The sequence below is a fragment of the Rousettus aegyptiacus genome, unplaced genomic scaffold (genome assembly GCF_014176215.1).
Source record: "Rousettus aegyptiacus isolate mRouAeg1 unplaced genomic scaffold, mRouAeg1.p scaffold_m13_p_18, whole genome shotgun sequence".
NCBI classification, from domain to species: Eukaryota; Metazoa; Chordata; class Mammalia; order Chiroptera; family Pteropodidae; genus Rousettus; species Rousettus aegyptiacus.
Window position 1 is genome coordinate 15,517,494 of NW_023416293.1, and position 27,149 is coordinate 15,544,642.

Here is a 27,149-nt window from a genome sequence, read left to right on the forward strand (position 1 = left end):
GCGGGCTGGGCCGCTCGGGCCGCCGACGCGCAACCGTCTCCGCCAATGGGCGCGGCGCCTCGGCGCTCGGCTGGCGATGCCTGGCGTGCGCGCCGCCGGCGGAAGCGGCGCGGGGGCCGCCCACGTGCTGGGCCGCGCGCGCCGCCCGCCGAGGTGCGCCCCGCGCCCGCCGAGGTGCGCCCCGCGCCCGCGCCGCCCGCCGAGGTGAGCCCCGCGCCCGCGCACCCCGTCCCCGGGGACTGGGCCCCGAGGCGCGCCCCTTCCCTGGGGGCCTGTCCCGCATTCCCTGTCCCGGGGGGGGCGGGGCCGCGAGGCGCGCCCCTTCCCTGGGGGCTGCCGCCTGTCCCGCATCCCTGTCCCGGGGGGCCGGTCCCCGAGGCGCGGCCCCTTCCCTGGGGGCTGCCGCCTGTCCGCATCCCTGTCCCGGGAGGCCGGGCCCCGAGGTGCGCCCCTCAGCCTGCGGACTGCCGCCTGTCCCGCATCCCTGTCCCGGGGGGCTGGGCCGCGAGGTGCGCCCCTTCCCTGGGGGCGGCCATCCGTCCCCGCCCGCTCCCCCGTCCCCGGCTGGCTCCCGAGGTGCGCTGGCTCCCTGGGGGCGGAGAAACGGCCCCCCACCCGTGGTCCCTTCCCAGAGTGGATCCCGAGGTGAGTCTCTTACTTAGGGACTGCCCTGCGCCCCCGCTTGCGCCCCTGTCCCGGGGTCTAGGCCCTGAGGTGCGCCCCTTCACCTGGGGACTGCCCTGCGACCCGCCCGCACCCCGGTCTCGGACTGGGCTCCGAGGTGAGCCTCTCAGCCTGAGGGCTGTCCTCCGTCCCCGGTTCCTGTCCGGGCCCCGAGGTGAGTCTCTTACCTGGGGACCGCCTACAGGTGAGCCCCTGAACCTGGGGGTCTCCAGCCCGCCGTCCTCCCTAGAGCGGACCCCGAGGCCAGCTCCCTACCTTGTGCGAGGGCCCTCGGGGTTGGCTCCCTGAGCGGCCCCCGACGTCGCTCCCGGTTGCGCGCCCTTGTTCCCTGGTTTCGTTCTGCTCCGCAGGATTCAGGGCGGGCGCGCAGACGCGGCCTTTGGGGAGCCCTGCCGCGGCGTTGTGGTCGCTTTGGGCTTCTCACGAGGACCCCCCCCCCCCCCGCGCCGAACGCCGGTAGGCTCCGGGAGGGGACGCGAGGCGTCTTTGTAGCCGATTCTACAAAACACGTTTTAAGTACTTTGTAGCTGGGGCGATGGCTGCAAACATACTGAACTTAGAAGTTAAGTGAGTACTTGTTCGGTGGATAATAGGTATTGGGCATTTTACAAAACAGGGAAATGACAGCGCTCGACGACGACTTTTGCTCCCCGGAAAAGGGCGAAGGATACCTGGCGTTTGCTCATTCCCCGTAGAGTAAGCTCAAGGTGGGGCCATAGGATTTCATCTTTTTAAAAAGTGCAAGTGACTCGCCCTCGGTGTAGCCGATTCTTTTGGTTTGACAATTTTACCTTAGGATCATGGGGCTGCGATTTTTTTTCTGTTTTTGGTATCTCCGTTGTCCTATTTTATTTACGATAATTTTATTTCAGCTTTAGGCATCATGAAAATTTTTCTTTTGAAGATCTTACTTGTGTCCTTTCACGTAATGAAAGTGGCTTAATCAGATGTTTCCTTTTTTTACTGTGACTTTTAGGAAACCCAAAGCTGCATTTACCTCAGTTGTCTAGAAGTACAGGTGATTGGTATGTTTGCTTTCCTTCTTTATTCATGATTTTACCGTATTCTGTTTTTGTGGTCTTAATTGTGCGACTATGTTTTGTCGACTCTTTTTGGAAATAGCATGTCTTTTAAATGTACATATTTATTACAGAATAAAGTTACAATGGGAAGTTACTCTTGCAGCTGAACTAACTGTAGTTCTGTTGGGACTAGGTTTATACTATATTTCCTTTTACTTGGAGAAATATTACTGTCTCCAAATACTGCTAATTTAGCTGTTTGCACTACTAAATGGAACTGTTCCTGATAATGCAATACATGGTACATTTCAAGAGATTTGTACGGAAACTTAACTTTTCAATCTAAAGCCATGTGCAAATGAATCTCCTTTCACAAGTAGTTTGAATGCTTTGGGTTTTGACCATTCGAGGTCCTGCACACCCACCTCTGACAATGTGACTGATGTTCGAGCACCGTGGGAATACTTGTACCTACGTGTGTAATCCATCTTCTTCCTGCTTTTGTCTGAATTTCCCCCAGAAAGTTCTTGGGCTCAAGCAACTATGTACAAACGTATGCCCAGCAATTCTGCTGATATGTTTTAATTCATTGAAGGAATGAATATACTCATGTATATAATGCGGACAATAAGGCACATAATGTTCATTTTCTGGTGCCTGTTTTGCTCCACGGTAATATCATTTTCTCTCATCATTTTAAGTTGCAGATAAAGTGTAGCAATGGCTGCTATTTATTCCGGCATTTCCCTGAAGCTTAAAAGCAAGACAGTTTCCTGGGAAGATAAACTGAAGCTAGCTCACTTCGCTTGGATTTCCCACCAGTGCGTTCTTCCAAATAAAGAGCAGGCAAGTTTAACCCGAAACTTAACCCTTTTAAAACCTGAAACAATTATCACTCATGACATTTAGTTAAAATCGTAAAAGGTTTAAGAAAACATTGGGGAAAGGACCGTGGTTGGAAGTTAATGTCGGTGAGAAAAGAAGAAGCCAGGTGTGTCGTTAACAGGTGTGTCGCAGAGCCTCCTTAGCAAGTCTTCATGCTTGGTCTCTTACATTCAGAGCTAGGTCTATGCGTCTGTGACCCCGCTGGGAGTTAGGGCACACGAGTCAGGCCCTGAGTGTTTAGGCAGCTCCATTTTTTTGGAAACCCGAAGCGACTCTCCTTAAGCAGCTGCTTGTCGCAGCTCTGTTAGGCACCTTTGGAATCTGACGACTTGAAGGTTGGCAAGCGGAGAAATTTTCAAATTTGTGTTAAGCCATTCTAGAAATAGGTTAGGGACCAAGGAAGCCATTGCTGTTTGTGGGCATTTCTGTGATGTAATGTTGCCGAAGGTAAGTTTTAGAGGAGAGTTTTCTCCCTGGCAGTTGGATTCAATTGCATGTGGAATGTCCCTTTAAATGTTCAGTGTTTTTATTTCTTGGTAAAGAAATTCATTTCTTTTCAGAGTGTATTTCTTCCAAATTTAGGTATTACTTGATTGGGCAGGACAGTCATTAGTTGCATTTTATAAGAAAAAACTCGAACTGAAGGAAGACATCGTCGAAAGGCTTTGGACCTATATAGATAATGTCCTGCACAGCACAAAGCTGCAGAATCTGCTCAAGAGCGGGAAGACCATTAACCTCCAGCTGTCCCTGGTCAAGGTAATGTGTTAGGTGCGCCTCCCGGGTCCCCGTTACTGCTGGGGGCGAATTCATTTTAGGATCAACGCCGTGAAGATGCAGGAAACAAAGGCAAGGGAGGAGGAGGAAACAATGTTATTACTGGAACGGTGATAATGACTGGTCTTTGCTGAATGACTTGTATACACTACACCGAGCTGAGTGCTTTATGTTGTTCAATATTTAAGGACTTAGAACTACTTCTTGAAATGGTTGTTGATTGCCTTCCCGATTGGAAAAGATAGCAGATTATGCTACTTGGTGATTCTCCCCCACCCCACACACACACCTCTCTTGGCCTGAAGGGGGATGAAAGGCTAAAATCTGGATAGGAATTTCCTCAAAGGTTTTTGACTGAAAAAGTGATTTCGAAGTCTCAGATCAGAATGATTAACTTTGCTGTCAAAGCTGAGTATTTCGAAAAACCGTGAGAACAGTTGGTGACAATAAAAAGAACTGATCATGAACACTTGGCGTGCGCCAGACTCAGAGAGGTACAGTAACTTGTGGAAGTCGCACAGCTAGTCAGTGGCACGGACCCTGGACGTGCCTGATGGCGAAGCCCGCGCCCTTCCCGCTGCAGCGCTCACCCAGGCGTGTGCAGGCAGGAAGGAGATCGGTCGCGACTGGTAACAGAAGAATTAAATGCTTGAGCTGCGTGGTGATTCATAGGCTTTGATGGTCCCTGAACTTATGTTCCAAATTGCATGTCGCTTTTAAAAATAATAGGCTGGTGGCCACTGGAGTGGGTTGTTCTGAATGATCCTTCAGGAGAATAGGGAAAAAATCTTACACCATCTTTTTTTTAAAAAAGTCACATTTTAATATTTACGTATGCTTTATGGTTACGTACAACCTGAACACTGTAGTATAAATATAGGAAAAGTCAGAGATCACCACAGCAGCGCATTGGCACCTGAGTGTTCGACACGTTTCCGCTTCTCCAGAGCCAGCAGTCCCTCGAGTGGAGGCAGTCACAGTGTGTCACCGGGTCGCTGTAACTTAGCGCCCAGGGTCAGCCCGAGACGCAGGCCGCGGGGCTGGGGGCATGTCAGTCACCACGAGTGACCTTGGGGATCTGACCGGCTCTCAGGACGTCTGGTGTTTGTGGGTTTCAGAATTTCAGAAGCAGTAGACTGTGGGTTTGCTGCGTAATAAGTAGTAACTGGAAACTTGCTTTTCTCTGTTAAGAGCTCCTTTGGCTTTGGCTTTTAAAAAAGAAACAGTTTAATCGACTACACAAACGTAACGTGAACTGTGGGATCATAACCCGAGACCCCTGTCCATCCACCTGCAGCGTCTCAGCTGAACTGCAGGGCCAGGAGCTGTGGCGTGCGGGCCTCAAACCCAGCTCTGTCCTGGATGTGCGTTGGGGGAGGGGCACGGAGGCGTGCAGACCGTCGCAGTTCGCGGGTGCGCTGATCTGGCTTCTCGGGAAGCGGGAAGGGCGCGAGGAGACGGATCCTGTCGCTCCTCTGCACGTGCGGGTCCAGCATCAGTAACTGGTTCCTGTCTCTCTCCGTGCCCAGATCATCAACGAGAGGGTGGCCGAGCTCTCTCTTTCCGGACCGCAGAGGAACGTCGGCGCGGTGCTCAGCTGCTGCCAGGGCATCCTCTCCGCGCCCGCCCTCGCTGCCGTGTACACGGCCAGGCAGGAGCTGCTGGTGGCCCTGCTGAGCCAGCTGTGCCGGGCGGCCTGCGGGCAGCCACACGGAGCCCTGGCAGCCCCGCTGTTCGAGGTCCTCCACCTGGCCCTGGGCCATTACATCGTGATCCAGCAGCAACAGGTCAACCCGAGGCGCGCCTTCGGGGAGGTCACGGGGCACCTGCTGCAGCCCTGCCTGGTCCTCCAGCACCTGCTGTCCGGGGGCGCGTGGGCACTGCCGCCGGCGCGGAGCCGGGACCTGCGGAGCCAGGTGGAGGCCATGCTTCGGGGCGGAGCCTTCCAGCCCGAGCTGCTGTCGTCCTACCAAGAGGAGCTCCTGGACCAGACGCAGGGGGCTGCGAAGGGGGGGGCCGCGAAGAGCCTCCTGGCGCCCATGGGCACCGTGACCGCCAGGCTGGCGGAGTCCGGCTGCTGCGAGCCGTCCCTTCAAGCCGCAGTGGTGGCCAGCTCGGTGACCTTGCTGTACAAGCTGTTTCTGGAGTCTTACCTCAAGGAGGGGGCTCAGCTGCTCTGCTTCCGGGCGCTGGCCCCGCTGTTCGGCTGCCTGAGGATTTCCCACCTGCAGGGCGAGCCGCTGCCCGTGGCGGACTGGGCCACAGACCTCCTGGCCCTGGAGCAGCTGCTGGGCTCGGTGGCGGCCTCCGACATCTACAACGTGGCCGCCGACCGACTCCGGCACGGGGAGGTGCAGTTCCGGTTCTACCGCCACCTGGCGGAGCTGCTGGTCGGGCACCCGCAGGTGGCCGTGCCCGCCTGGTTCCGCTGCCTCCGGGTGCTGCTCTCGCTGAACCACCTGACCCTGGAGCCAGACCTGGGCGACCTGCTGGCTGCGGCGTGGATCGACGCGCCGGTGACGGAGCTCCGAGCCAGGAGGGCCCAGGAGGCCCTCGTTCGCGCCCTCTTCCAGACGTACGCCAAACTGCGGCAGGCGCCCCGCCTGTTCGGGGAGATTCTGGAGGTGCTCTGCCGCCCGGCCGCCGGGGCGCAGAGGCCGCCGCTGCTGGCCGCTGGCCCGGCCGCAGCGCTCCGCGAGTGCCTGCTGGAGCTGCCGCCCAGCCAGACCTTGGACGCCTGGTGCCTCGTGCTGGAGAAGTTCCGGTCCTCGGTCCTGCCGCACCTGCAGGGGGACGTCGACATGGCCCTGAAGGCGCTGTCCCTCAGCTCGCTGCTGCACTGCATCATGGTCCACACGAGGAGCCTGGACAGCGGCACGCCTCTGCCGGTCGCCAGGCGGATGCGGGCCGTGATGCAGAGGGTGCTCCGCGAGCTCCTGTGGCCCCTGCTGGCCCTGCTCCGCGTGCCCCCAGGCCCGGGGCCGCAGCCGTGGCTGCAGCAGGCCAGCGACTCCGCGCTACTGCTGTCCTGCGCCTGGGCCCAGGTGGACACCGTGCTCAGCTTGAACTGCAGCCACTACTGTGCGGCGTCTGCGCCTGGGGCCCTTGCGGGTGCCACCCTGGGGCGCTCGGACCTCCCCGCCCTGCTCCCAGGCGTCGAGGCCCGGCATTGGGAGCAGGTGGAGGCGGTCACCGCTCGCTTCGACTCCCTCGGCAAGTACTGCTTCGAGCAGCTCCGCCTGCAGAGGGTGAGGCGGGCGCTGGGGCAGCCGGGGTGCCAGTCGGCAGAAGCCCTCCTCGCCCTGAGGGAAGACGCCGCCCGGGTCCTCGCCTCCGGCAGACAGAGCTTGGCTCGGGGGACGGCCGCTTCCTGGGACGGCCAGGTCGGGACCGTGAGCGCGCGCACGTACCCCGTGGCTCACTGGCACCTGCTCACGTCCAACCTCACCGTCCTGACGCCCTTCCTCTGTCCCGATGACGTGCGCTACCTGGCTGTGGTGCTGCTGAGCACCGTGCAGCTGGGCGGGGCCCGCGAGGGCCCGGCCGGCGAGGAGCCGGACGCCACGCTCGGGAAGCTCTCCGAGGCCGTGCTCCGCAGCCCGCTCTTCCCCGAAGTGCAGGGCCTGTACACGGCGTTCCTGGTGCACCTGCACGCGGACTGCGCCCGCGCCCTGTGTTCGGGCGCCCGGACGGACATGGGCCTTGTCCGTCAGCAGCTGCCCTGGCTTTTTGAGGAGGACCCCACGGACGCGGCTCACCAGGAAGGCGGGTGGGCACGAGCCGGGCCCGAAGGCCTGGAATCGTGGACAGTGGTGGCCCCAAACGTCCTGTCCTTGGTCAGGGGTGACTTCCCCATCCAGCTGGAGGAGGAACCGCTGGAGGCTGTGCTGGGGCTCTTGGAGGTCGTTTCTGCGCTGCAGCTGGACAGCCTCCCGGCCGCCTGTCACGTGCGCTACTTCCTCCTGCTGCTGTCCGCGGCCGTGGCCAGGCCTGGGTGCTCCTGCCCTTCTCCAGTGACCCTCCGGTTCTGGGTCACCTGCTACCGGCTTCTCGGGTCGCTGCAGAGAGGGCAAGGCGCCCGCCTGGTGCTCAAGGTCATGTACGGCAGCGACATCTTCGAGAGCGTCCTGACCTCGTTGCTCAAAGCCAGCGGTGGCCTCCGCGTTGCCCCGGATGCGCCCCCGTGGGCGGAGGTCCTGCAGGTGGTGGGGCCGTTCTTGGAGCAGCTCCTGCGGATGCTCGTGCAGGCGAAGCTCAGCCTGGTGCTCAACTTCGGGAAGATCATCGCCTTTCTGTCCGGGTGTGATGTGCGCAGCGGGGCGCCTCCGGGCCAGCGGCCGCAGCCCGAGAGCCCCCTGGGCCGGCAGCTGCTGCTGGTGTCTTGGACGGCGGTGTGCGAAGTCCTGGGGCCCTTCGTCCGCGAGCGGGAGCAGCTGCAGGAGGCCGAGGCGGGGGCCGGGGGGGCGCTGCGCGAGCTCCTGCGGGAGGCCTTGCTGCAGGCGGGCGCCGCGCTGCGGCAGTGCGGGGCCCGCGGCGTCCCAGGAGGGCACCTGTCCCCCCTGCTCCTCTCGGCCGCCAGCTCGCTCCTGGCCGCGGGTGTGGGCCAGCCCTCAGGGCTCGGGGGCCTGGGGAGCCCTCCCCCGCAGGCAGCCCTGTTCCGGCGCCTGTACTCGCGGGTGCTGGCGGAGCTGCCGGCCCTGGCGGGAAGCGCCCCGCCGCTCCGGGCCGCCCTGCACTTCCTGACGCTCTGCTTCTCGGCCCCGGAGCTCCAGCCCAAGGAGGGCTCCGCGTTCCGCTCCGTGCTGCTCTCAGTGCGGGCGGTGCTGGCAGGTGAGGGGCTTCCTCGTGCGGGTCCTGCGCTCCTGGGCCTTTGTGGGGCGATGCACGGCGGGGACGGGCCTCCATCCGTTCCAGAGGCCCAGGGAGGGGGTGGGAGCCAGCGCCCCTCCCTGGAGCCCGCAGTCCCTGCCTTTGTCAGCGCTGAGGCCTGGCAGGTGGTGGTCCAGGGCCTCCGCTTCCCACTGGCTTTGGAGACTGTTCCGGTTTGTGGTTTTGAGATCGCTCTCCCCCATCTTCCTCCTGTCCTGGCCCTGGGCGGGGGACAGGTTGCTTTCTTACCAGTGGGCTCTGCGTGTCAGAGCTTTAGCGTGCGGTCAGTTGACCTAAGAAACACATACGATCTGCCAACTTTTGGCAAATGCATGTACTTAATTTATAGGGAGCTTCTTAAAATTCCTTGGGGGCAGGACTTCGGTCCCCTTGGTAGCGGCAGTTACTGGGGCCGCAGATACCAAGTGGCTGGGCCCGTGACATCATCACACGGTGCCAGCCGATGTCACAGGGCTGCAGAGCCAGCGCTGTCTTCGTGCAGGAGGATCCGGTACCTGGTGTCCCCAAGTCGAAGGTCGACAGGCCACATTTCACCCCCGTTTCGAGGTGGCCTGTGTCCTCACCGCTGGCTCGGGGTCATCCTCTCTGCTTGCTCGTACCCGAGGTGGCGAGGTGTTCAAGGTGGTGTTTTGCGGCGAGCCGACCCGCCTCCAGTGGGGAGGCCCTGCCGGGCGACAGGGCTGCATCTCCATGTGCGGAGTGGGGAGCAGGCCCCGGGGGCGATGCCGGCCGCCCCCGCGGTGGCCTCTGTCTCTGCCGCGGCTGTGGACCGACCGCAGGCCCTGGTCGCGCGTTTTGCTTCGGCGTCAGCGGCTCCTGTGGGGACTGAGTCCACCTTCCTAACGGAAGCGAAGGCGTAGTAACAGCCGCAGCATTCCGTGCGGACGTCCTAAAGGAACGTCCCGAGAAATGGCAGCCGGTGGCCCGGACCCTGGCCCCTCTGCCCCGCCAGTAAACGGAACGCCGACCGTGTCCTCCTTTGTCCCCCGTCCTCGCGAGTTCGGACGGGCTCCAAGTCTAACTGTGTCCCTGACTCACGGCACCTCTGACCTCGGGGTGGGACCTCAGGGCGGTCGGGGCGATGCCGCCAGCCCAAGGCCCCCTCAGATTGCCGGCCTGGGTGTCATAACCCCCGGGTCCAGGCCATGTACCTGAGCTGCTGGATGCCATCGAGAGAAGGGACCGAAGTGGCCAGAGGTCTGGAAGAAGTACCCAGTGAGGAGTGGCCCAGGCTTCGGGCGGGACAGAGGGTCCAGGCGGCTGTGAGGGGCCACAGGGTGGCCTCAGCGCCGCGCGAGTGAGGGGCACAGCAAGGCGCCCTGGCCGCGTGGCGGCCGCAATGGCCGGGAAGGCAGGCCGGCCTCGGATCTCGGCCCCTGCGCTGCCTCGGGCCGCCGCGAAGCCGGGCACAGCGCACGCGGGCGTCAAGGGGTCTCCCCAGGCGACACGCGGCGGGCGGCTACGGCAGCGGTGCCCAAGGGCCAGGGTCGCTGGCCTTCCCCTTCCCGTCCGTTTACACGTCCCTGCACCCGGCCGCGTGCACACAGACGCACGCGCGCACACTCACACACGCACAGACACACACATACACGCACACGCACGCATGCACGTAACGCACGCACACAGAAACACGCGTGCACAGACATGCACACACATACACGCACACATGCACGTAACGCACGCACACACAGAGACACACACACCCACACAAACACGTACGCACAGACACGCACCCGCGCGCGCGCACACAGACACGCACGCACGCATGCACGTAACGCACGCACACACACAGACACACGCACGCGTGCACAGACACACACCCACGCATGCACGTACGCACAGACGCACACGCACGCACACAACACAGACACACGCACACGTGCACAGACACACACACCCACGCATGCACGTACGCACAGACAGACACGCACGCGCACGCGCACGGCCCTGCCGACTGCTAGAGCACAAGGAAGGCAGAGAGCGGCGAGGCGACAGCCCCTCCCCCTCCCCCTCCCCCGTGGTGGCGGCCTGGCCGAGGTCGCGCTGCTGGGGCGCGGCGCTGCCCGTCCCGTGCCCGTCCTGCCGGGAGCCCCGTGCGCAGCGTGTGTGCGTCCCGGGCGCGCGCAGTGCCCTCCCGCGGAGCTCTGACCTCGCGGTGCCCCAGCTCTGGTTTCCTCTCCGCGCAGATCCTGCGGTTCCGGACCTGGTCGTCCGGGACGTCGAGCCTCACCTGGGCGTCCTGTTTTCCCGGATGCTGGAGGCGGCCACGACGGAGGACCTCAGGTGGGCGACGCAGTGCGTGCTCCAGGGGCTGGACCTCAGCACCGCGAGGAGAGAGGGCCTGCCGGTGAGTCGCCCTCCCCCGGCACGGCCGGCTCGGCCGTGGCATCCGCTCCGACGGGAAGACGCAAGACGCGGTGCCACCCCAGAAGCCAGACGCGCTTCCGGGGGGAGCTCTGCCCGGCCTCTGCCCCGGGGGCTCCCGAGGGCCGGCCGGCTCCCGCTGCTCCTACCTGTCCTCTCTGCTCTTTCACCTTAGGCCGTTTTGTCGTCTGTCACGTTGATCAAGTTGCTCCTGAAGTGCCCGCCGGGTGGGGAGAAGGCCAGCGTGCTCTGGCGGGCATGTCCCCAGCTCATCATGGCCCTGACTGTGAGTGACCCCACCCCTGGCCCCTGAGGAACGTGGTGTGGTCCGATTGCGGCACAGAGAACTCGCGACGTTCAGGAAATCCCGTTCCGTGGTCTCATGTGACGTGTGCTTGTTTCGAGGAGCTGGATGAATCAGCTCTTTCTTAAGAAAGTGCTTTTCACGGTAGACACATCCAGCGGGACGTGTGGACGGGGCCGGCCCTGGGGCGCCGGGTGCGGCCTGGCCCCCCGGCCGCCCGCTGGCCGCCTCGGTCCACTTCGGGCCGCGGACGCCCCACGCCCGTCGCCGCGGGCCTCCCCTCCGTCCGTCCCCGGCGTCGCCTTCCGTCCGTGCGCGTCACCTTCCTCTCCCGTGTCCCTTTCGGTCCTGCAGCTGCAGAGCCGAGAGGCCTGCCGGGAGCAGCCGGCGCCGCCCGCGGTGGTGGGGCCCCTCCTGGACGTGCTGGCCGAGCTGCTGCGGCGGGGCGAGGCCGCCATCGGCAACCCGCACCACGTCGGCCTGGCCTTCGGCACGCTGCTCGCCGTGCCGCTGGAGGGCCTGCAGCCGGCCGCCTTCGCCGGCCTCTTCGCGAGGATGCACCACGCCCTCTTCTCCATCCTGCAGCACCACCCGAAGGTGAGCGCGGCCGGCCCCGCAGCCCCTGGGCTGCAGGGCGGCCAAACCTCCCTGAGGCAGGGTCTGCGGTAGCCGTTTGCTCAGGACCCGTTCTGCCGCCGGCCGCTTTCGGGGCCCGAGGGGTTTCCCGAGCTCGGGGACGCTCGGCCTCCGCATCGGTCGGGCCCCGTCCTGGGATGTCACTCGCTTGCTCAGCTCTCTTCCCGGGTGGCGCTGAGCCGTCCTGAGCCCTGTTCCTTGGCGTGCTGCCTGTTAAAGGGACTCGGAGCACGCGCCCGTCGGCGAGAGCCCGGCTCAGCCGCCACCTCCCGGGCGTTCGCCGAACGGCTCGCCTCGCCCCGCACACTGGCGTGGGATTCCCACGCTACCGGAGAACCGCCGGGCGATCTGGCCGGCGTGTCCTCCGGGCGTGAATCTTGGATCCCTGCCGAGGGGCCTCTCTTCACGCTGCGGAAGTCGACAATTTGAGGGGAAGGAGGTGGTTACGCAGTTGCAAATCCGGTTGGATGAATTAGGCCGAAGACGAGAATTCCAGCACGCGCCTCACGGCTCCGGTCTGGCAGCCGGGGCGGGGCGGTCCCCTGGCGGCTGGCGGCGATCGCGTGGCCCGTGCCCGCACTGCCCCGTGGGTGGCCACAGCTTTGACCAGTCCAGATGTGGTCTGGGCCCCACGTGACCGCGACGAGAATTTTAATTTTAATTAATTTAAATGTGACTCGTGGCTGCTTTATCTGGCCGTGTGCTGTTTCGGTCAGGTTTGAGGAAAGCACGTTTTACAGCTTCCGGGTCGTTCTTTCGAGATACAGTGACAGCCAGTTCTTTTCGTCTCCAGGAGGCGTGTTTGAGCCTCGGTGTTAATGGATGCGCGCTACCCGATCTTTTTTCCATGCTGGTTCCGGTTAAATACACTGGCTGCCGCTCCTCTTGTCATTCGTTTCTACCTGCTTCTAGAACGCCACACAAACTCGCCGGGTTCTGGGTGGGGGTCGGCCCACGAGGCCCGGGCCACGTGCACGGCAGCCCCGCCCCCGTCCGAACAGGCGGGACTGGCAGGCGACGCGGCCAGCCGTCTCCCCAGAAAGTGCGGCCAAAGGAAGCCCCATGGCTGCGAGCGTCCCGCCGGGCGAGGCGAAGGCGGACGGTGAGCTCCCTGAGGACTGGAAATGAACGGCTTTCTGTCTGTTGCCGCAGGTGATGCTGAAGGCCATCCCTTCCTTCTTGAACTGTTTTAACCGGCTGGTGTCTTCGGTCATGCACAGAGGCCGGCAGAAGGAAAAAGGTACCTCTGAGCCCCAGCGCGAGCCACACGCCTTTTCCCGTTTGCCTCACGGGGTCTCTGGCCACCTGTTACTGGAAACAAAACCTCCCAGATGAGGTTAAGTAAGAGAAACGTTCAGATGACCAAACGAATACTCAGAACAATTGAAAAAGAGCCGCACTGTCTCAGTTTTTCACTGTACCCGGGGCAATGCATGCCCCCCAAGGTGTGGCGTTGGGGGCTCAGCCTACGGCCGTGAGTCGAGCTGTGAGGCCGGGGGTCAGCACGCGGCCGTGAGTCGAGCTGTGAGGCCGGGGGTCAGCACGTGGCTGTGAACTCACCGTGGGCACGCTCGCTCCGTAGGCACCCCGGAGGAGCTGCCGCTGGTCCTGGAGTGCGCCCGCCTGGTACAGAGGATGTACAGCCACATCGCAGCACGGGCCGAGGAGTTCACGGTGTTCGTCCCCTTCATGGTGGCCCAGTACGTGACGGAGCTGCAGAAGGTAAGCCGAGCGCCCTCCCCCGCCTCGGGGGCCCGCGTGCCCCCTGCCCTGGCCGGCTGTCCTGGGCAGCACCCTGCAGGCTGTTGGGAGTGGACTCAGTGACGTTTTGAGCTGTCCCCTGACGACGACGTGGCTTAGAGAACAGTGTTGCCTTAGTGCCAGCCGGCGGCCTCCAGAGGTTCCCGGCCTGCGGTGGCCTCGGCGCGCTGGCCAGAAGCGTCTCACCTCCCCGGCCCAGGCCCCGGACGTCCGTGGAGGACCGTGGGGGCCCGGGTGGCGGTGGTGGCCCGAGCAGAGCTGCTCCTGCGCCAGGGCCCGGCTGGACCCCGGTCAGTGGCGTGCGTGGTGCCCAGGACGCCGAGTCGCAGGCGGCTCCCGCCCCTGAGACTCCAGGTTCTGTCGACCCGACTCGCAGGACAGGGCTCCAGGCCCGGGGCCCGACCCAGCCCCTCGGGGTCACGGGTCCCCTCCGATGCTGGCGTGCGGGCCGCTGGCGCCCCGGTGGGTGTGGGGGCGAGATCAGCCCCGCGTCAGCGCCGCCCGCACCCCGCGGTTCCTGCCGCCCCCGGCATGCCCGACGGCTCCGAGGGCTTCGCCGCCCGCGCAGGTGGCCCCTGGAGCGAGGTCCGCCAGGCGGAGGTTCCGGCCCCAGAGGCCCCGGGGACACGGGCGGCGCCTGCTGAGCGGCGATGTCGCGGTGCTGCTCTCCCGGGCTTCGTTCAGCCGCGTTGGCGTCCGCGTGGCCCAGGACACACGCCTCAGTTTGAGACACGAGGCTTCAGCGGTTTAAGTCACACGCAAGAGACCTCGGAAGGAGCGCGTGCTCCCCGTGGGCGCGGGGGCCGGGTCCTCGCCGCGCGTCCCCAGGGCCCGGCGAGCCCGCCCTCACGGAGCGCACGTCCCTCGCAGGTCGCCGTGTGCCCGGCGGTGAAGGGCTGCCTGCAGGAGGGCGTCTACCTCATCCTGGACCTCTGCATCGAGCCGGACGTGCAGTTCCTGCGGGCCGCGCTGCCGCCCGGGGCCCGGGACGCGTTCTCGGAGCTGCACCGCGACTACGTGAAGCACCGCCAGGCGGCCCGCGGGAGCGAGGGCCGGTACGGCGCCTGAGGCCCGTCGCGAGGGCCGGCGCGGCGCCCGAGGCCCGCCATGCTCGCGGCTCGCCGTGCTTGCGCCCTGACAAGCCTTCGCGTCGCGGCGGCCTGCGTGGAGCCTCGGCGGCCCTTCCGGTCGGTCGGGGTGTTGGCCTGCCGTCCGATGCCGGAGGCTCGGCGCCGGACTGAGCCGATGGTGACCGCGACATCGCCAAGGCCCCCCTTGCAGACCGGGCTTGCGGGAGGGCCTTCCTCCCAGCCTCCCTGCAGACGGTGAGCTCCCGTGAGGGACGCCGCTTGTCCGGAAACCCCGTCCGCGTTAAGGGCTCGTACAAACACCGCCACGACGTCCTCCAGGGAGCACGCCGCCTCATCTGCCCGCCGGTGACTCAAACTCAACGTTATTGATTCTCTTCGTTTTGTTTCCTGACGTCAGAACGTTATTTCGTCGTGACTTTAATTACTAACAGGTCGTATTTTTCCACATTTAACCATTTTGTCTATAGATTTCATGTAGTTGAATTTCTCGCATAACGTCCGTCTGTTTCTCAAGTGGGGCACTTATCTTTCTTACTGTCTGTGGAATTCACGTAGGAACCCTCGGCCCGTGTTTAGTCGAAATGCGGACGTGCTATTTGAAGGGTCGTCTCTAAACAGAAGGCGGTGGTTTCCGCCTTTTCCAGCACGTGTGCTTGGAACGGATAACACGAGCCGTGATTTCCAGCCGCCCGAGGAAGCGGCCCGTGCTTCCTGCCCCCGCGTGGGCGTCGTTTCCTGCGTCGGGACGTGGCTGCGCCGAGCCCACCTGGTGCTCCGTGCCGTCCCCCTGCACGTGGGGTGTGCCTGGGGCGGCTCCCAGGCTCCAGGGCAGACCCCGGGGGTCGGGCCTCCCGTAGCCGAGGCGCTGTTTGGATGGGACCTTGTTTCCGCCTTGTCGTCCGCAGGCTCCCCGGTGGGTGACGCTCCGTCCTGTCCCCACCTGGAGATGGTGACCTTCCAAGGACACGGACCGCACTCAGGGCTGGGATTAAAACCACATTCCTGGTTTTACCCTGGTCTCGGGGGCCCTCGGGGAGCTGGGTCGGTGTTTTTCTCTGCCCCTGGAGCGTTCTGGACGCAGACGCGGGGCCTTCTGCAGACGTCCTCATGGTGGCAGTGCGGGCCGCGGCCGAGGCTGTGCTGTGTGCGCCCCGCTCGGGCCCCGCTTCCTCTCGGTCTGCAGCCTCCAGCCGGGGCTCCTGTCGCCACCTCCCCCTGAGCTCCGCCTGCCTCGGGAAAGGCATGCTCACCGCGGCCTGCTGCCCGGTGGGGGCCGCGGTGGAAGCTGCTCTGCGTCCATCTTGTTGCGTGAGAGAAGACCCCATGGGCAGAGAGGGTTGGCCTGGGCCCCCTCCGCACAGGGCACGGGGGCACCCACGGGCGACAGAGCCTGGCTGGGGCGAGACCCACCCGGCCTGCAGAGGCACGAGCCCGTCCACACTGGGGGCCGCGTTGGCCCTTCGACGGGGCCCCGGGCTCCTCTGTGCTGTGCCCACCTCTGGGGCCGCTGTCCTGGCCCTTCAGGCACAGCGACCAGACGGGCGCGGTCGTCCTGGACAGAGGAGACGAGGCACGAGAGCCGTGAGAGCGAGGTGCTCGGGGGGCAGTCCCGGGGCGTGCGGGGGGCCCTGCCGAGCCGTGTGGCCCAGAGCCGGCAGCCGGAGGGAGAGGCAGGTGCAGCAGGAGCTGGGGGGACAGAAGGCTGAGGGTGGGGCCAGCTGGGACGTGCCCACAGGGGCCGCCATGGGGGTCCTGCATATTAGGGCATCAAGCACCCCATCCTCCTCCATGGCACCCCAAAACGTAGACCCGTGGACGCTGAGGAGCGACGTGCAGGCCCGAGCCACGCAGACACGCGATGGCACGTGGACCCGGGGGCCGGCGTTCCTGCCCGTCCCTCGTGGTGACCCCGAGCCTCGCGGGCAGGCGGCCCCTTGCGTCGGCCCCGTGCACATGCACGCGGGCCTGGGCTGCACGCGGGCTCGGTCCCGTCGCCCGCCTCCCGGGGGCCGTTCGATCCGCGCGGCCCCCGGTCCCCGCCACGCAGCTCCGCTCCAGCCCGCAGCCCCCAGCGCACGTGCTTGTGGCCCCGCTTTTCTCCCCCTGCCCCAGGACGCGGCGTCCCAAGGAGCCGTCCCTCTGGGCGCCCCCCACGCCCCCGGCGCCCCGGCCGCCACTGCGAGCCCCTCACGCGGCCCCGGCCTGCTCGCCGGCCTGCCTCGTCTCACATCGCCAGCCGCAGGGGGCAGCGCAGGGGGCAGCCCGGGGGGCAGCGCAGGGGGCAGCCGGTGCCCCGCGGCCGCTCAGCCCTTCTGCCCCTCTCGTGGCCTGGGCCGTCCGTCCCACATGCCACCGTCCGCCCCGCGCGTCCCCGTCCGCCCCGCGCGGCGTCCCCCCCGGCGCCGTCTCAGGCCCTGCGGACGCAGCGTCCACTTTGCTCAAAAACCCTCAAGCACGATTCCCTCCTGCACACGACGTGCTCGTCCAGCCCTGGCTGCCGGCCGCCCTTTCTCTCGGCATTCACCCCTCAGCCTGCTGGGTGTTTTACTCGAGACTCTTGTCTGGTGACCCCCTCCCAGTAGAAGCGAAACCACGTGGCCAGGGACCGTGTGTGGCTCACGGGGACCTTGGCACTGGGCACAGCGCCTGGCACACAGTAGGGCTCAGTCCGTCTTCGTCGCACGAAACGCCTCGGAGCTCCGGGCCGTGGGTTTTCCCGCCCGTGTGGCCTGAGTCGTGAAGTCGCTGTCCCCGGGGAAGTGCCCGAGAGCATCGTCGTCTGTGCCGCGCCCGCAGCGGCTGTTGCAGTGACATCTGGAGATGGGGGACTGTCAGCGTCCCCCGGTCCCTCGTCCCTAACCCGCCGTGTGGGGTGGCCGCACTGAGCCCCAGAGGCTGACGGTTTCGGAACGGTTTGCTGGGCTGTGGGTTTGCTCGTTGTTGGGGCTGGAGACCTGGCAGAAGACGGCTTCACCCCGTGTGGCATGCTGCCACGGCCCCGGGGGGGTGCAGAGGTGCTCGGAGGGGCTCACCCGTCTGTCTGTCTGTCCGTCCGTGGCACCTTTGCCCGGAGCAGGAGTACCAGGCGGACCTAAATGCCGGCTTGCCTCTCGGGCTCTCTGGGTGGCGTTTGGATGCCACCGTTGGTTTCTAGTTGACAGGTCATCGGCAGGATTAGCTCTCCTGCCCGGGGCCGGAGCGTCGGCTGTATGTTCAGCAGTTGCTAACGGCTCCTCCGCCCCCGAAGTGCGCATTCGTGGATGTGCAGGCGTGCGGCCAGGGGCTTCTCGGGGGTGGGGTGCTGCTCGGGTCCTCCCACGTCTCCAGCAGGCCACCGTCCCTCCACCCCCAATGCCCGGGTTGGAGGGGCCTTGCAGGACCCACCAGAGCCCGGGCGGTGTTCCCCTGCCCTGTGTGTGTGTTGGCGGTGGGGGAGCAGGGCCGGGGACTCACGCGGCTCCATGCAGGGCACAGGTGCCTGCAGCAGGCCAGAGGGGCCGTGGTCCCAGAGACTGGCCCTCCTGCTGCGGCTTCTAGAGGTGGAAGGTTCTATACAAATCTTCTTCCTCATTGGACAGTTTCAACGCTTCTAGCTGAGACACAGGGCGTTTGGGGGGACGATGAAGTAAGCGGAGGGGGGACGTGGCCCGTCGGGGCCGCGGCCTTGGGGACTCCTCCCCCCTCAGCTCCCGCGCATGCGCCCTCTGCCTGGGCCCGTGGCGTCTGTCACTCCGTCTGCGCCCGGGCTCCCCACGGAGCATGGTGTGACACAGGACACGGTTGTCTGTCACCGTGGGGTCCAACTCCGGGAGCAGGAGCGGGGGACGTGGGCAGCGGAGTGGAGGGCAGGGAGCTGATGGGGCGTGCTGCGGCCCCTGGCCATGGGGGGGGGTGGCGAGGGGCCCCAGCAGGGCGGCGGGGCCAGGGGCTCCGCGGTGGGCACAGGGCGCTGACGCAGGGGCCCCAGCGGCCCCTGACCCCAGCTGCTGCGCACAGGGGTCCGGCTCGCATGCCGCCCCGGACTTGCTGGCCGAGCGGCCTGGCACCTGCCGAGCTATTTAGAGCCTGTGCCCAGGGCCCTGTACCTTCCCAGGGTGGGCGCCTTCTCCTCTAGCTCCGGCGTCCTGTTCACCTGCTTTCCCAATGTGACCAGCGCGGTCACTCACGCCACCAGCTGCCATGCCCCGGGCGCCCCGGCCGCCCCGCGTCACGGCCGCCTCAGCTGCGACAGGACCCGGGAGCCTCCGGAGCGTGTGGTGGCCCCTGTGTTGCTGCTTTACGGCGTACGCGACCATGTCTTTCGTTTGGCAAACGTCTGCCAACTTTCACCTCGGGGCGGTTCTGACGAGGGCCTCGCCCCCCCCCGCCCCTCCCGCCCCCCCGCAGAGACGCTGGGGCCGCCCCCTGAGAAGGAGCCAGGGCAGAGCTTGGGCCCCGCGGGACAGGACGAGGCTGACCCCAGGGAGGAGGCGGCGCCCGTGGCTCCTCCACACGGGGCAGGGGCAGTTCTCGGGCTGGTGGCTCTCAGCAGCAGCCTCCTGCAGCCGGCCTTGACCGCGGTGGGACGGGGGTGGGGGGGGGAGCGGCCTCTGTTTCAGCTGCACCTCTTAAACACAGGCAGACGTGGACGTGGGCGGTCCTGCCGGCTGCTCACCGCCGCCCTGAGCAGCATGTGGGAGGAGCTCACTCCACAGCAGCAGGGGACAAAGCAACTATCGCCAGGTCCCCCGAGGAGCAGGGACCCAGACACGGTGGGCTCACCACACCCCGTGTGAGGAGGTAAAATGCATCGGCGGAGGCGGCTGGGCGCCGTGGGCGACTGGCCCCGAGCTGACCTGCGGCACGCCAGGGCTCTTGGGCACGGCAGCCTCTCACGCTCACGCTCACGGCACTGGCTGCCGCCCTCAGGGCGTGCGAGCCGCGGAGGCGTGGAAGGGTCACACGGACCAGCGGCCAGCGGCTCCTCATGGCGGGGCTTGCTCCACCCCCAGCTTTATTGAGACGCGAGCGACGTGCGACGTGTGGGCGTTTCAGGGGTTCAGTGTGACGGCTGGCGTGGCGCGCTCTGGAATGTCCCCACGACGTCCATGAGCGTCACCACGGCGTGGCGGATTGTCGTGGTGAGCGCACTCGGAGCCACTCTCAGCGGCTTTCCAGTGTGCGCCACGGCGTTGCTGGCGGCCGTCCCCAGCTGCCCGGTCTCGCAGCGGACGCTCAGGCCCCCCGGCCAGCGCCCGTCTCCCCCAGCCCGGCCCCTGGCAACCGACGCCGGCACCGCTCTTGGCTCGGGCCACACGGCACGCGTCCTTCCGTGTCGGACTCAGTTCACTTCCCACGAGCCCCTCGGGGTCCGTTCTCGTGGTTGCGAATGGCAGGGCTCGTATGGCTGAGCAATGTTTCAGTGTGCGCGTGTGCGCACGCATGTACTGCATGTGTACACGTGTGTGCCGCATGTGTGTACATGTGCATGCATGTGCACGTGTGTGCTCCATGTGTGCACACGTGTGCATTGTGCTGCATGTGTTCATGTGTGTGCATGTACTGCGTATGTGCATATGTGAGTGCGTGCATGTACGTGCGCTGCATGTGTGTGCATGTGTGCATGTGCATGTGCGTGCGTGCGCACGTGTGTACTGCATGTGTACACGTGTGCTGCATGTGTGTACATGTGCATGCATGTGCACGTGTGCTCCATGTGTGCATATGTGTGTGCATGTACTGCATGTGCACGTGTGCTCCATGTGTGCACACACGTGCATTGTGCGGCATGTGTGCATGCGTGCTGAATGTGTGCGCATGTGTGCACGTGTGCTGCATGTGTGCACAGGTGTACATGTGTGTGTGTGCCCGTGTGCGTGCCGTGCGTGTGCGTGCCCGTGTGCGTGCCGTGCGTGTGCGTTGCGTGTGTGTGCACAGGTGTGCATGCGTGCGCGTGCCCGTGTGTGTGCCCGTGTCTCCCATTGCCCGTACCCACGTAGGTTGCGTCCTGTCTTGGGGGTTCTGCCCGTGTCCCTCTTGCCCAGGTTGTGGGTCTCTTCCTGAGTGCCGGCACCCACAGCCTGCAGCAGCGCTGGGCGCAGTGGTCACTTGGCGGACCCCGGGTGGCGAATGTGGGCCCCAGAGGCCCGCAGCCTTGGCCCTGAGAGGCGGCAGGACCACACCTGTCTTCCCTGGTCGTGGCCGACCTGCGTTTGCTCTGCACAGCTTGTCCTCCGGGAACCAGCTCGCACCCTGAAGGAGCTCAGGCGCCACTGTCACGATGTGTGACCGGCTGCGGAGCGGGATGTCCATGGCACCAGGGAACGTGCTTTCACGTGGCGGGACGCCCAGCAGCTGCCGAGGGCCGGGGTGGCCACGTCCCCAGCTGCCGTCCTTCGCCTGGACGGGGCCGGCTCCCAGGCTCCCCGCCGCCTGGACGGACAGGGTCTGCGGTGCCCCTGGCATTGCTCCTTCCTTCGAGAAGCAAGTTACCCGTGAACGCGGGAAGGCCGTGGGAGGGCAGAGCCCCCCGGTCAGCCGGGGACTGGACAAGGCGAAGTGCCACAAACGTTGCCCACTCTCCTCTCGTCTCGTCTAGACGAATGCGAATGCACGCGTGCACACGCACACGCACACGCACGCCTTAGATGAAGGTGTCACTGTGGTCGCAAACACACAGGCTCTTCAGAAAGGAGCACCACCGAAAAACCGAGACCGGGGCACGCAGCGGCCGCCCGGCCTCGGGGTCCCCCTGCCTCCCCCACCCGGTGCTGACCTGAGTGGGTCCATCGGCCTTTCTGCGACCCTCTGCGGTCGGCAAAAAAGCGAAGGACGCGGCTGGAGGGTGCGGGAGGTCAGCCACATCGGAGGCCTGTTGTGGCCGCCGCCGGGAGGGCCAGCTGGTCCGGGGGATGCTGTGCGTTTTCAGGACGGGTGACTGCTCACGCGGGCTCTGCACGGCCACCTCCCCGGCCCCCGTGGATCCTGCCGACGCGTGGGCTGAGGCTTCTGGAACGTGTAGGTTAGAAATGTCCTGGGCATGTTCTCTGCAGACAGCGCTGGTCTGGTGTGACACGCGGACGCTCCGGCAGCGAGCATTCCCCGGTGAAATGTCACAGGACGGGAATGGCATCTGGGCGTGAGGCCGGATCGCGCTTCCGAGGCGGGGGCGGGGGCGGGACGAGGAGCTAGCATTCGCCAGCGAGCAGGGCCGTGTCTGGTCTGTGCGGAGGTCGGCAGAGGCGGGGAGCCAAGCAGGGGACGTGCGCAGACCTCAGACACGCACCTCCAACGTAAAACGCGAACCCGAATAGACCCCCAGACATATCTGTACCCCGTGGTCCCGCCGCCGACCCCTCGGTTTGAGGCCGGGACCCCTTCTTTGAAGACGATGCCTGACTGACGTTCCAAGTTGTTATTCCTGCATAAGCCACATCTGATGCACCAAGGTTTCCAGCTCGGGGTCCTTAACGTGGAGCAAGGACAGGAAGTTCGTGGGAGCCACCGGGCGACGGGCCGCTGGGTGTTCAGCCCCCGCGTGCGCCGGCGTGCTGCCCGCGTGCATGCTGATGGCAGGCGACTTCAACGACGGCCGTAGAAACGGTAATGCCCTTTTCGCACTCGCATTTCATGGATTTGAGTGTTTGAGCTTTTCCGTATGTTCTCCGTCTTGGGCAGACTCATTTCGTTCTCCGGTGCTTTGGTTTTCTCATTTGGGCCAAACTACGTGATAAACGTACTCTGCGGCATTTTTAAAAAACGTCCTATAGAAACCACTGAGGTGGCCCGCAGGTGCCCAGTTTTCTAAGCACATGAAAGGTGCAAAGCCCGAATCCGTCATGGGCTCAGCCCCGGGAAGGGGTCCGAGGCCTCGCTCGCCCCGTCATGTGCGGCTGCACCCCACGGAACGTCCCCCGGCCACGCCGTCCCGTCGGCAGAAACGTCACTTCCTTTCTGTATGTTTCTGATACTCTCACGCCCGTGGCCGTTGAGACCCAGGCCTCGGCCGTGTCCCCTGTGTGCCTTCTGCCAGTCCGCACAGACTGTCCTTACCCGCCTGTGCGCCCCTCCAGCGGCACCCCGAATAGACCCCCAGACATACCTGTACCCCATGGTGCCCCTGCCGCCCCAGACTTTATCTGTTTGGGAGGGATGCACACACTCAATCCAGCCGATCAAACAGTCCATTCACGGGGCTCTGGAATTGCTCCCCGAACCTGCGAGGTGGTGGGACCGGGCGGCCACGCTGGCCCTGGCAGCCGGAAGCTGTGACGGCAGAGGCCGCGGAGCAGGGCCTGAGGCTGAGGGTGGCGGGGGAGCCGGTTCTCGGGGAGACCTCGGTTCTGGGGGCCCCTCCGGAGCCCGGCCGGCACGGTCCCTGTCCTGGGCCCTCTCCGCTTAAGCCAGGAGAGCCTTGTGTCCTGTCCCGATGGCTGCTGCTCACCTTATTTGCCCCCTTTTGATTTGGGGGGACTCCGGGGACAGCCCCTGCCCATCCTCCTGTGGCTTTACTCTGATTCAAGCTGTGTCATCACAGGAGGGACCCGATCCGCCCTGACCCCCGTGTGTTACGGTCTGAGTCGTGTACCCCGACATTTGCACTTTGAAGCCCTAACCCCTGTTTCCACAGACGTCGACTGTATTTGGAGCCAGGGCCTTTAAGGAGGTGATCAAGTCAGATGGGGTCTGTAGGGTGGGCCCCACGACCCACTGAGGTCCTTATGAGAACTTAGGACGCGGCGGTACAGAGGACAGACCAGTGAGGACACAGACTAGCCAAGTGGAGAGGCTCAGAAGGAGCCGCCCTCGCTGACCCCGTGACTGTGGGCGACGTCAGGCCTCCAGACCTGTGGGGAGGTAGTTGGAGTTGCCGAGGTCACCCCCTTCCTCACGGTATTTCGTCACAGCCCCCAGCAGTCCGGCACTGCCACTCTCGCGCCCCTGCCTGGGGCTGGCCACACCCCCGCCCCACCCCCGCTTCCGCCCGCAGGGAGCCCCGCCCCCGTGCGTGGGTCGCCACTAGCCGAGGTCCCGGCGCCCGTCTCGCGCCTTGACTCCCTCCCTGGGCGCGGAGCTGGGTGGCCACCTCCTTACAGACCCGCGCGGGCACCAGCAGCCTCACCAGGACGACGCCACTTCTCAGGTGGCCAAGCTGCTTCACCGGGCGCCCCGCCTGCTCAAAGTCGCCGGGCTCGTGGGGCCCCGCCCCCAGCCCCCCGCCCCGTCACCCGTCACCCGCGCGCTCGCAGCGTCCTGATCCGGACTCTGGGGCCACCCCACTCTTTGCTCCTCTTTGCAGCAAAGCTCGAAGGGTCCGTTCTCCCCCCCCCCACCCCCCGCCCCTTTTATTAGACGTTCGGCCGTTTTACTGTGCTCGACTTTAAAGTCACCTTTGAGAGCCCAGAGCTCGCCCCCTTGGAGCTCTCGGCCATCTCTTGGCTTCAGGCCCCACCTCTGTCCCAGATCCCCCACACACCCCCACAGCCCACCCCCACCCCCGCCACCCCGCCCCACAGGACCTGCTCCTGGGGCAGCGACGCCGCCTCCAACTCAGCGGGTCCAACGCCAGCACCTGACGCCCAGACCCGCCGGACCACGACGCCTGCCCTTCCCCCTCGCCAGACCCGGGACCCAGCCTCGCTCCCCCCTCCCCAACCCCTCCTCGCAGGGCACCTTGGCTCTGCCTGCAGAACACCTGGGGGCTGACCCCGGCACCTCCTCCACTGCCGCCCGCCCGGTCTCAGCCCTTCCTGGTCTCCTAGCTCCGCCCCCCCATCCGGTCTGCATGCAAGGCCAGCCTCAAGTCGTGTCGCCCCCCACCCCCGCCTCCACCGCGGAGGCTTCTGCTCGCTCAGAGGAGAAGCCCGCATCCTCCAGCTGGTGCAGCCTCTGACCCGCCTCTGACCCGCCTCTGACCCCTGTCCCTCTCTGTCATTTGCGCTGCCCACACTGGCCGCCCTCCGCTCACCCTGCAGGCCAGGCAGGCTCCCGCCACAGGGCTCAGCCACTCTGGCCCCAGCCGGAAGGCCCCTCTGCGGAGACCAGGCTGGGCCTCGGCCCACCGGGGCCCCTGGGGCCTGCAGGCACCCCGGCGGGCACCCCAGCACCCTGCCCCTGCTCTGCCCGTCCTCCGCCGGTGCTCTGTCTACCCCTAACTCCTGTTCACTTCTGTGCCACCTGGCTGTCGGCCCTGCCCCTCTGTCCTCTGTGGCTATGGGGGAGCATGAACCCAGAGGACGCGGGAGGGGCCCTGGTCTGGTTTGCTCCTCGAGGGGCCCCGAATTCCTAAGACCGTGCCCAGCACCGAGCCGGCACCCACTGTGCACAGGCTGGAGAAACCGCGCGGAGCCCGCCCGTCACGGCCCTCACGTTCTCGCTGGACCGGTCACCGCGGACCAGCGCTGCGCCTTCACGGCCGCCTGGCCACCGCCCCCGCCGCAGGGGCCTTGACGGGCCGCAACAGCCCCTCAGCGCGTCCTGAACGTGTCTGTCCGCGAGACTGATCTTTTCACAGCACGGCTTTGGGTCTGTCGCACCCCCTCCCCGTGTCCCATAGGACCAGGTTCAGCTGGGCAGTGAGGGCCCGCGCCTGCAGCCCCACTGTGCGCCCCGCCTGCCGTCCGTCATGGTCCCTCTCTCGGGCCCCTCCTGCCCACCCCTCCAGAATGCCCACGCTTAGCCGTCACCTCCCACCTCCGCTGGGATTCCAAGCCCCCACGCCCCTTCCCCGCCTCCGGCCTTCTCCAAATTCTGGCCACAGTCAGGCGACTTCCGGTTTAGGCAGGACACTGGGGGCAGCGAACCTTGCTTTGCTGGGAAATCCCAGGGGACGGCGACGACCCCGGCTTGCGCCCCGCCCTGCGCTCTGCAGTCCGTATTTCCTGTCGACCTCTCTGTCGTCCACGGCCCGGCCTCTCGCCGCGAGGCCTGTGGCTTTTCTATCTGCTCCTGTCTGTGTTCCGTCTTTCAATCAAGGCGAACTGTCCCCTGAACACAGAGGCCGGTTTTGCACCATGACAGCTTGGTTAGAAACTCTTCAGGAGCAGGCCCGTTCATTGCAAGTGAACCGCATTCAGAAACAAGAACAAACGTCTTCGTGTCATTCTCAGCAGAGCTGCCTGCTCGTAGCTGCGTTTGCAAATCCCTCAGTGCGGTGCGGCTCCGCCGACTCCGCAGGCGGTAGGGCCCGTCCTTGGGGACCGCGGTTTGGGGGGTGCCGCGTCCCGAGCCCCTCAGGCTCCCCTCCCACCTCAAGAGCGCCACCTTCAGGCCAGCCTCATCTCGGCACCCGCCCCCGCCCGGCTCCCTAACTGGGCCCACCCACGGTGGCAGGGTTCTCCATCTCTCCGCGGGAGGCCCGGGATTTTCCTGAAAGCACAGATTTTCATCAGCGTATTCCAGTAATCTGGAATAGAGTTTGGCACAGACGAAAAAAATTTGTGTGTGGAATGAGTGACGGTTATCTCAGTGGGCGTTTATGCTTTAAACTTTCTAGTCCCAATTATAAAATAAAATGTCAGGAATTACCAGTTCTCTTCACACGGAGAGATGTTCTTCCTCCCTCTACCATTTTTGAGCAAAAATACCCCAAATTCGCACTGGGCTTGTGAGATAAACTGGCCCCATGGCTTCCAGGAACCGTTGCCACGGCCTGCCTGCGGGGCCTGGTCCTCGCAGAGGACCGGCCGGGGCTACGCCCGTCTCTCGGGGCCTCCTCCCTCCGCCCCCGCCCCTGCAGACGGCCGCGGCCAGCTGACCCTCGCTGGGACGCGCAGATGCGCTGGGCCGCGCTGCGGCGCTCGGCCCTCCTGGGTGTCCGACCCTGGAATTTTCTGAGTAGAACCTCTTTGCTGCCATCTGTGACCTCCGTGTTAATCCTCTTCTAGGCCGAAACTTTCCGACCGAGGTGTGGTTCATGGGAACGAAGCATCCTTGCTCACGGGGTGTAACTTGGGTGCTTCTTTAGAACCTCCCAGGGAGCGAGACGCGGAGCAAAAGCATTCCCCGGAGCTGACTGTCATCGTCAGCAGCTTGGGGACAGGGAAGCCCAGTGTCCACTCCTTTTCCCTTCACCGCCAGGGGCGGTTCTAGGCGCTTGCGGCCCACAGTAAACACCGGCTGAGTGACCGACCGACTGACTGACTGACAGCCGCTGAGCACGCCGGCTGTTTCTGTCTGGGTACAATGTCTGGGGGTTTTGTTCCAAGAAAAATTGTGATTATTTTCGCTGCAATTATTTGCCCGATTTCTTGTTTGCTCTTTATTCTTCCTTTCTCTTGCAATCTTTTGTTTTGAAAATTTTAAAACATAGACAAAGCAGAAAGAGCAGAGCGAGAACCCCACCATGCTCCCCGTTTGTGCTCAGCGGTGAGCGTTTTCCTGCCGTCCTCTCTCTCGCTCTCTCCCCACATTCCCTATACGTCTGCACATTTATATTTACGTCTCTGTGAATGAAGGTACTTTCCTGCTGTCGTTCCAAAGTAAGTTGTAGACATCGTTACACCTCAACCTCTGAATACTTTTGCCTGAATCTCTCAATGATGAGGACTTATTTTTTTAAAGAACTATGAAAGCATTATCACAGCTGAAAATATAATCTAATATCCCTTCGTTTATTTTTATTTATTTATTTATTTGATGTCTGCCGCACCCAGTCTTCCTAGGCGGTCTCCCATCCAAGTACTAAACAGGCCCGACCCTGCTTAGCTTCCGACATCAGACAGAATTGGGCTTGTTCAGGGTGGCATGGCTGTAGAC

The 27,149-nt window shown here is 64.4% G+C and overlaps 1 protein-coding gene and 1 pseudogene across 6 annotated transcripts; one reads left to right on the forward strand and one right to left on the reverse strand.

Annotated features, from left to right (window-relative positions):
- Nucleotides 1-137: 137 nt before the first annotated feature.
- On the forward strand, nt 138-14,866 carry URB2 (URB2 ribosome biogenesis homolog). Of its 6 annotated transcripts, none has more exons than XM_036235553.1 (12): nt 186-204; nt 1,301-1,391; nt 1,661-1,709; nt 2,408-2,552; nt 3,174-3,350; nt 4,898-8,198; nt 10,445-10,605; nt 10,798-10,908; nt 11,281-11,523; nt 12,715-12,802; nt 13,145-13,284; nt 14,194-14,866. In XM_036235553.1, the coding sequence occupies exons 4-12, from the start codon at nt 2,427-2,429 to the stop codon at nt 14,389-14,391; spliced, it is 4,545 nt and encodes a 1,514-aa protein (XP_036091446.1). In that variant the 5' UTR covers nt 186-204; nt 1,301-1,391; nt 1,661-1,709; nt 2,408-2,426; the 3' UTR covers nt 14,392-14,866. The 6 variants fall into 6 exon arrangements, with proteins under 6 accessions (XP_036091443.1, XP_036091445.1, XP_036091446.1 ...); XM_036235551.1 differs by lacking the exon at nt 186-204 and adding an exon at nt 820-838; XM_036235550.1 differs by lacking the exons at nt 186-204; nt 1,301-1,391 and adding an exon at nt 138-153.
- A 12,164-nt stretch (nt 14,867-27,030) lies between these two features.
- Nucleotides 27,031-27,149, reverse strand: LOC118613469 (annotated as a pseudogene).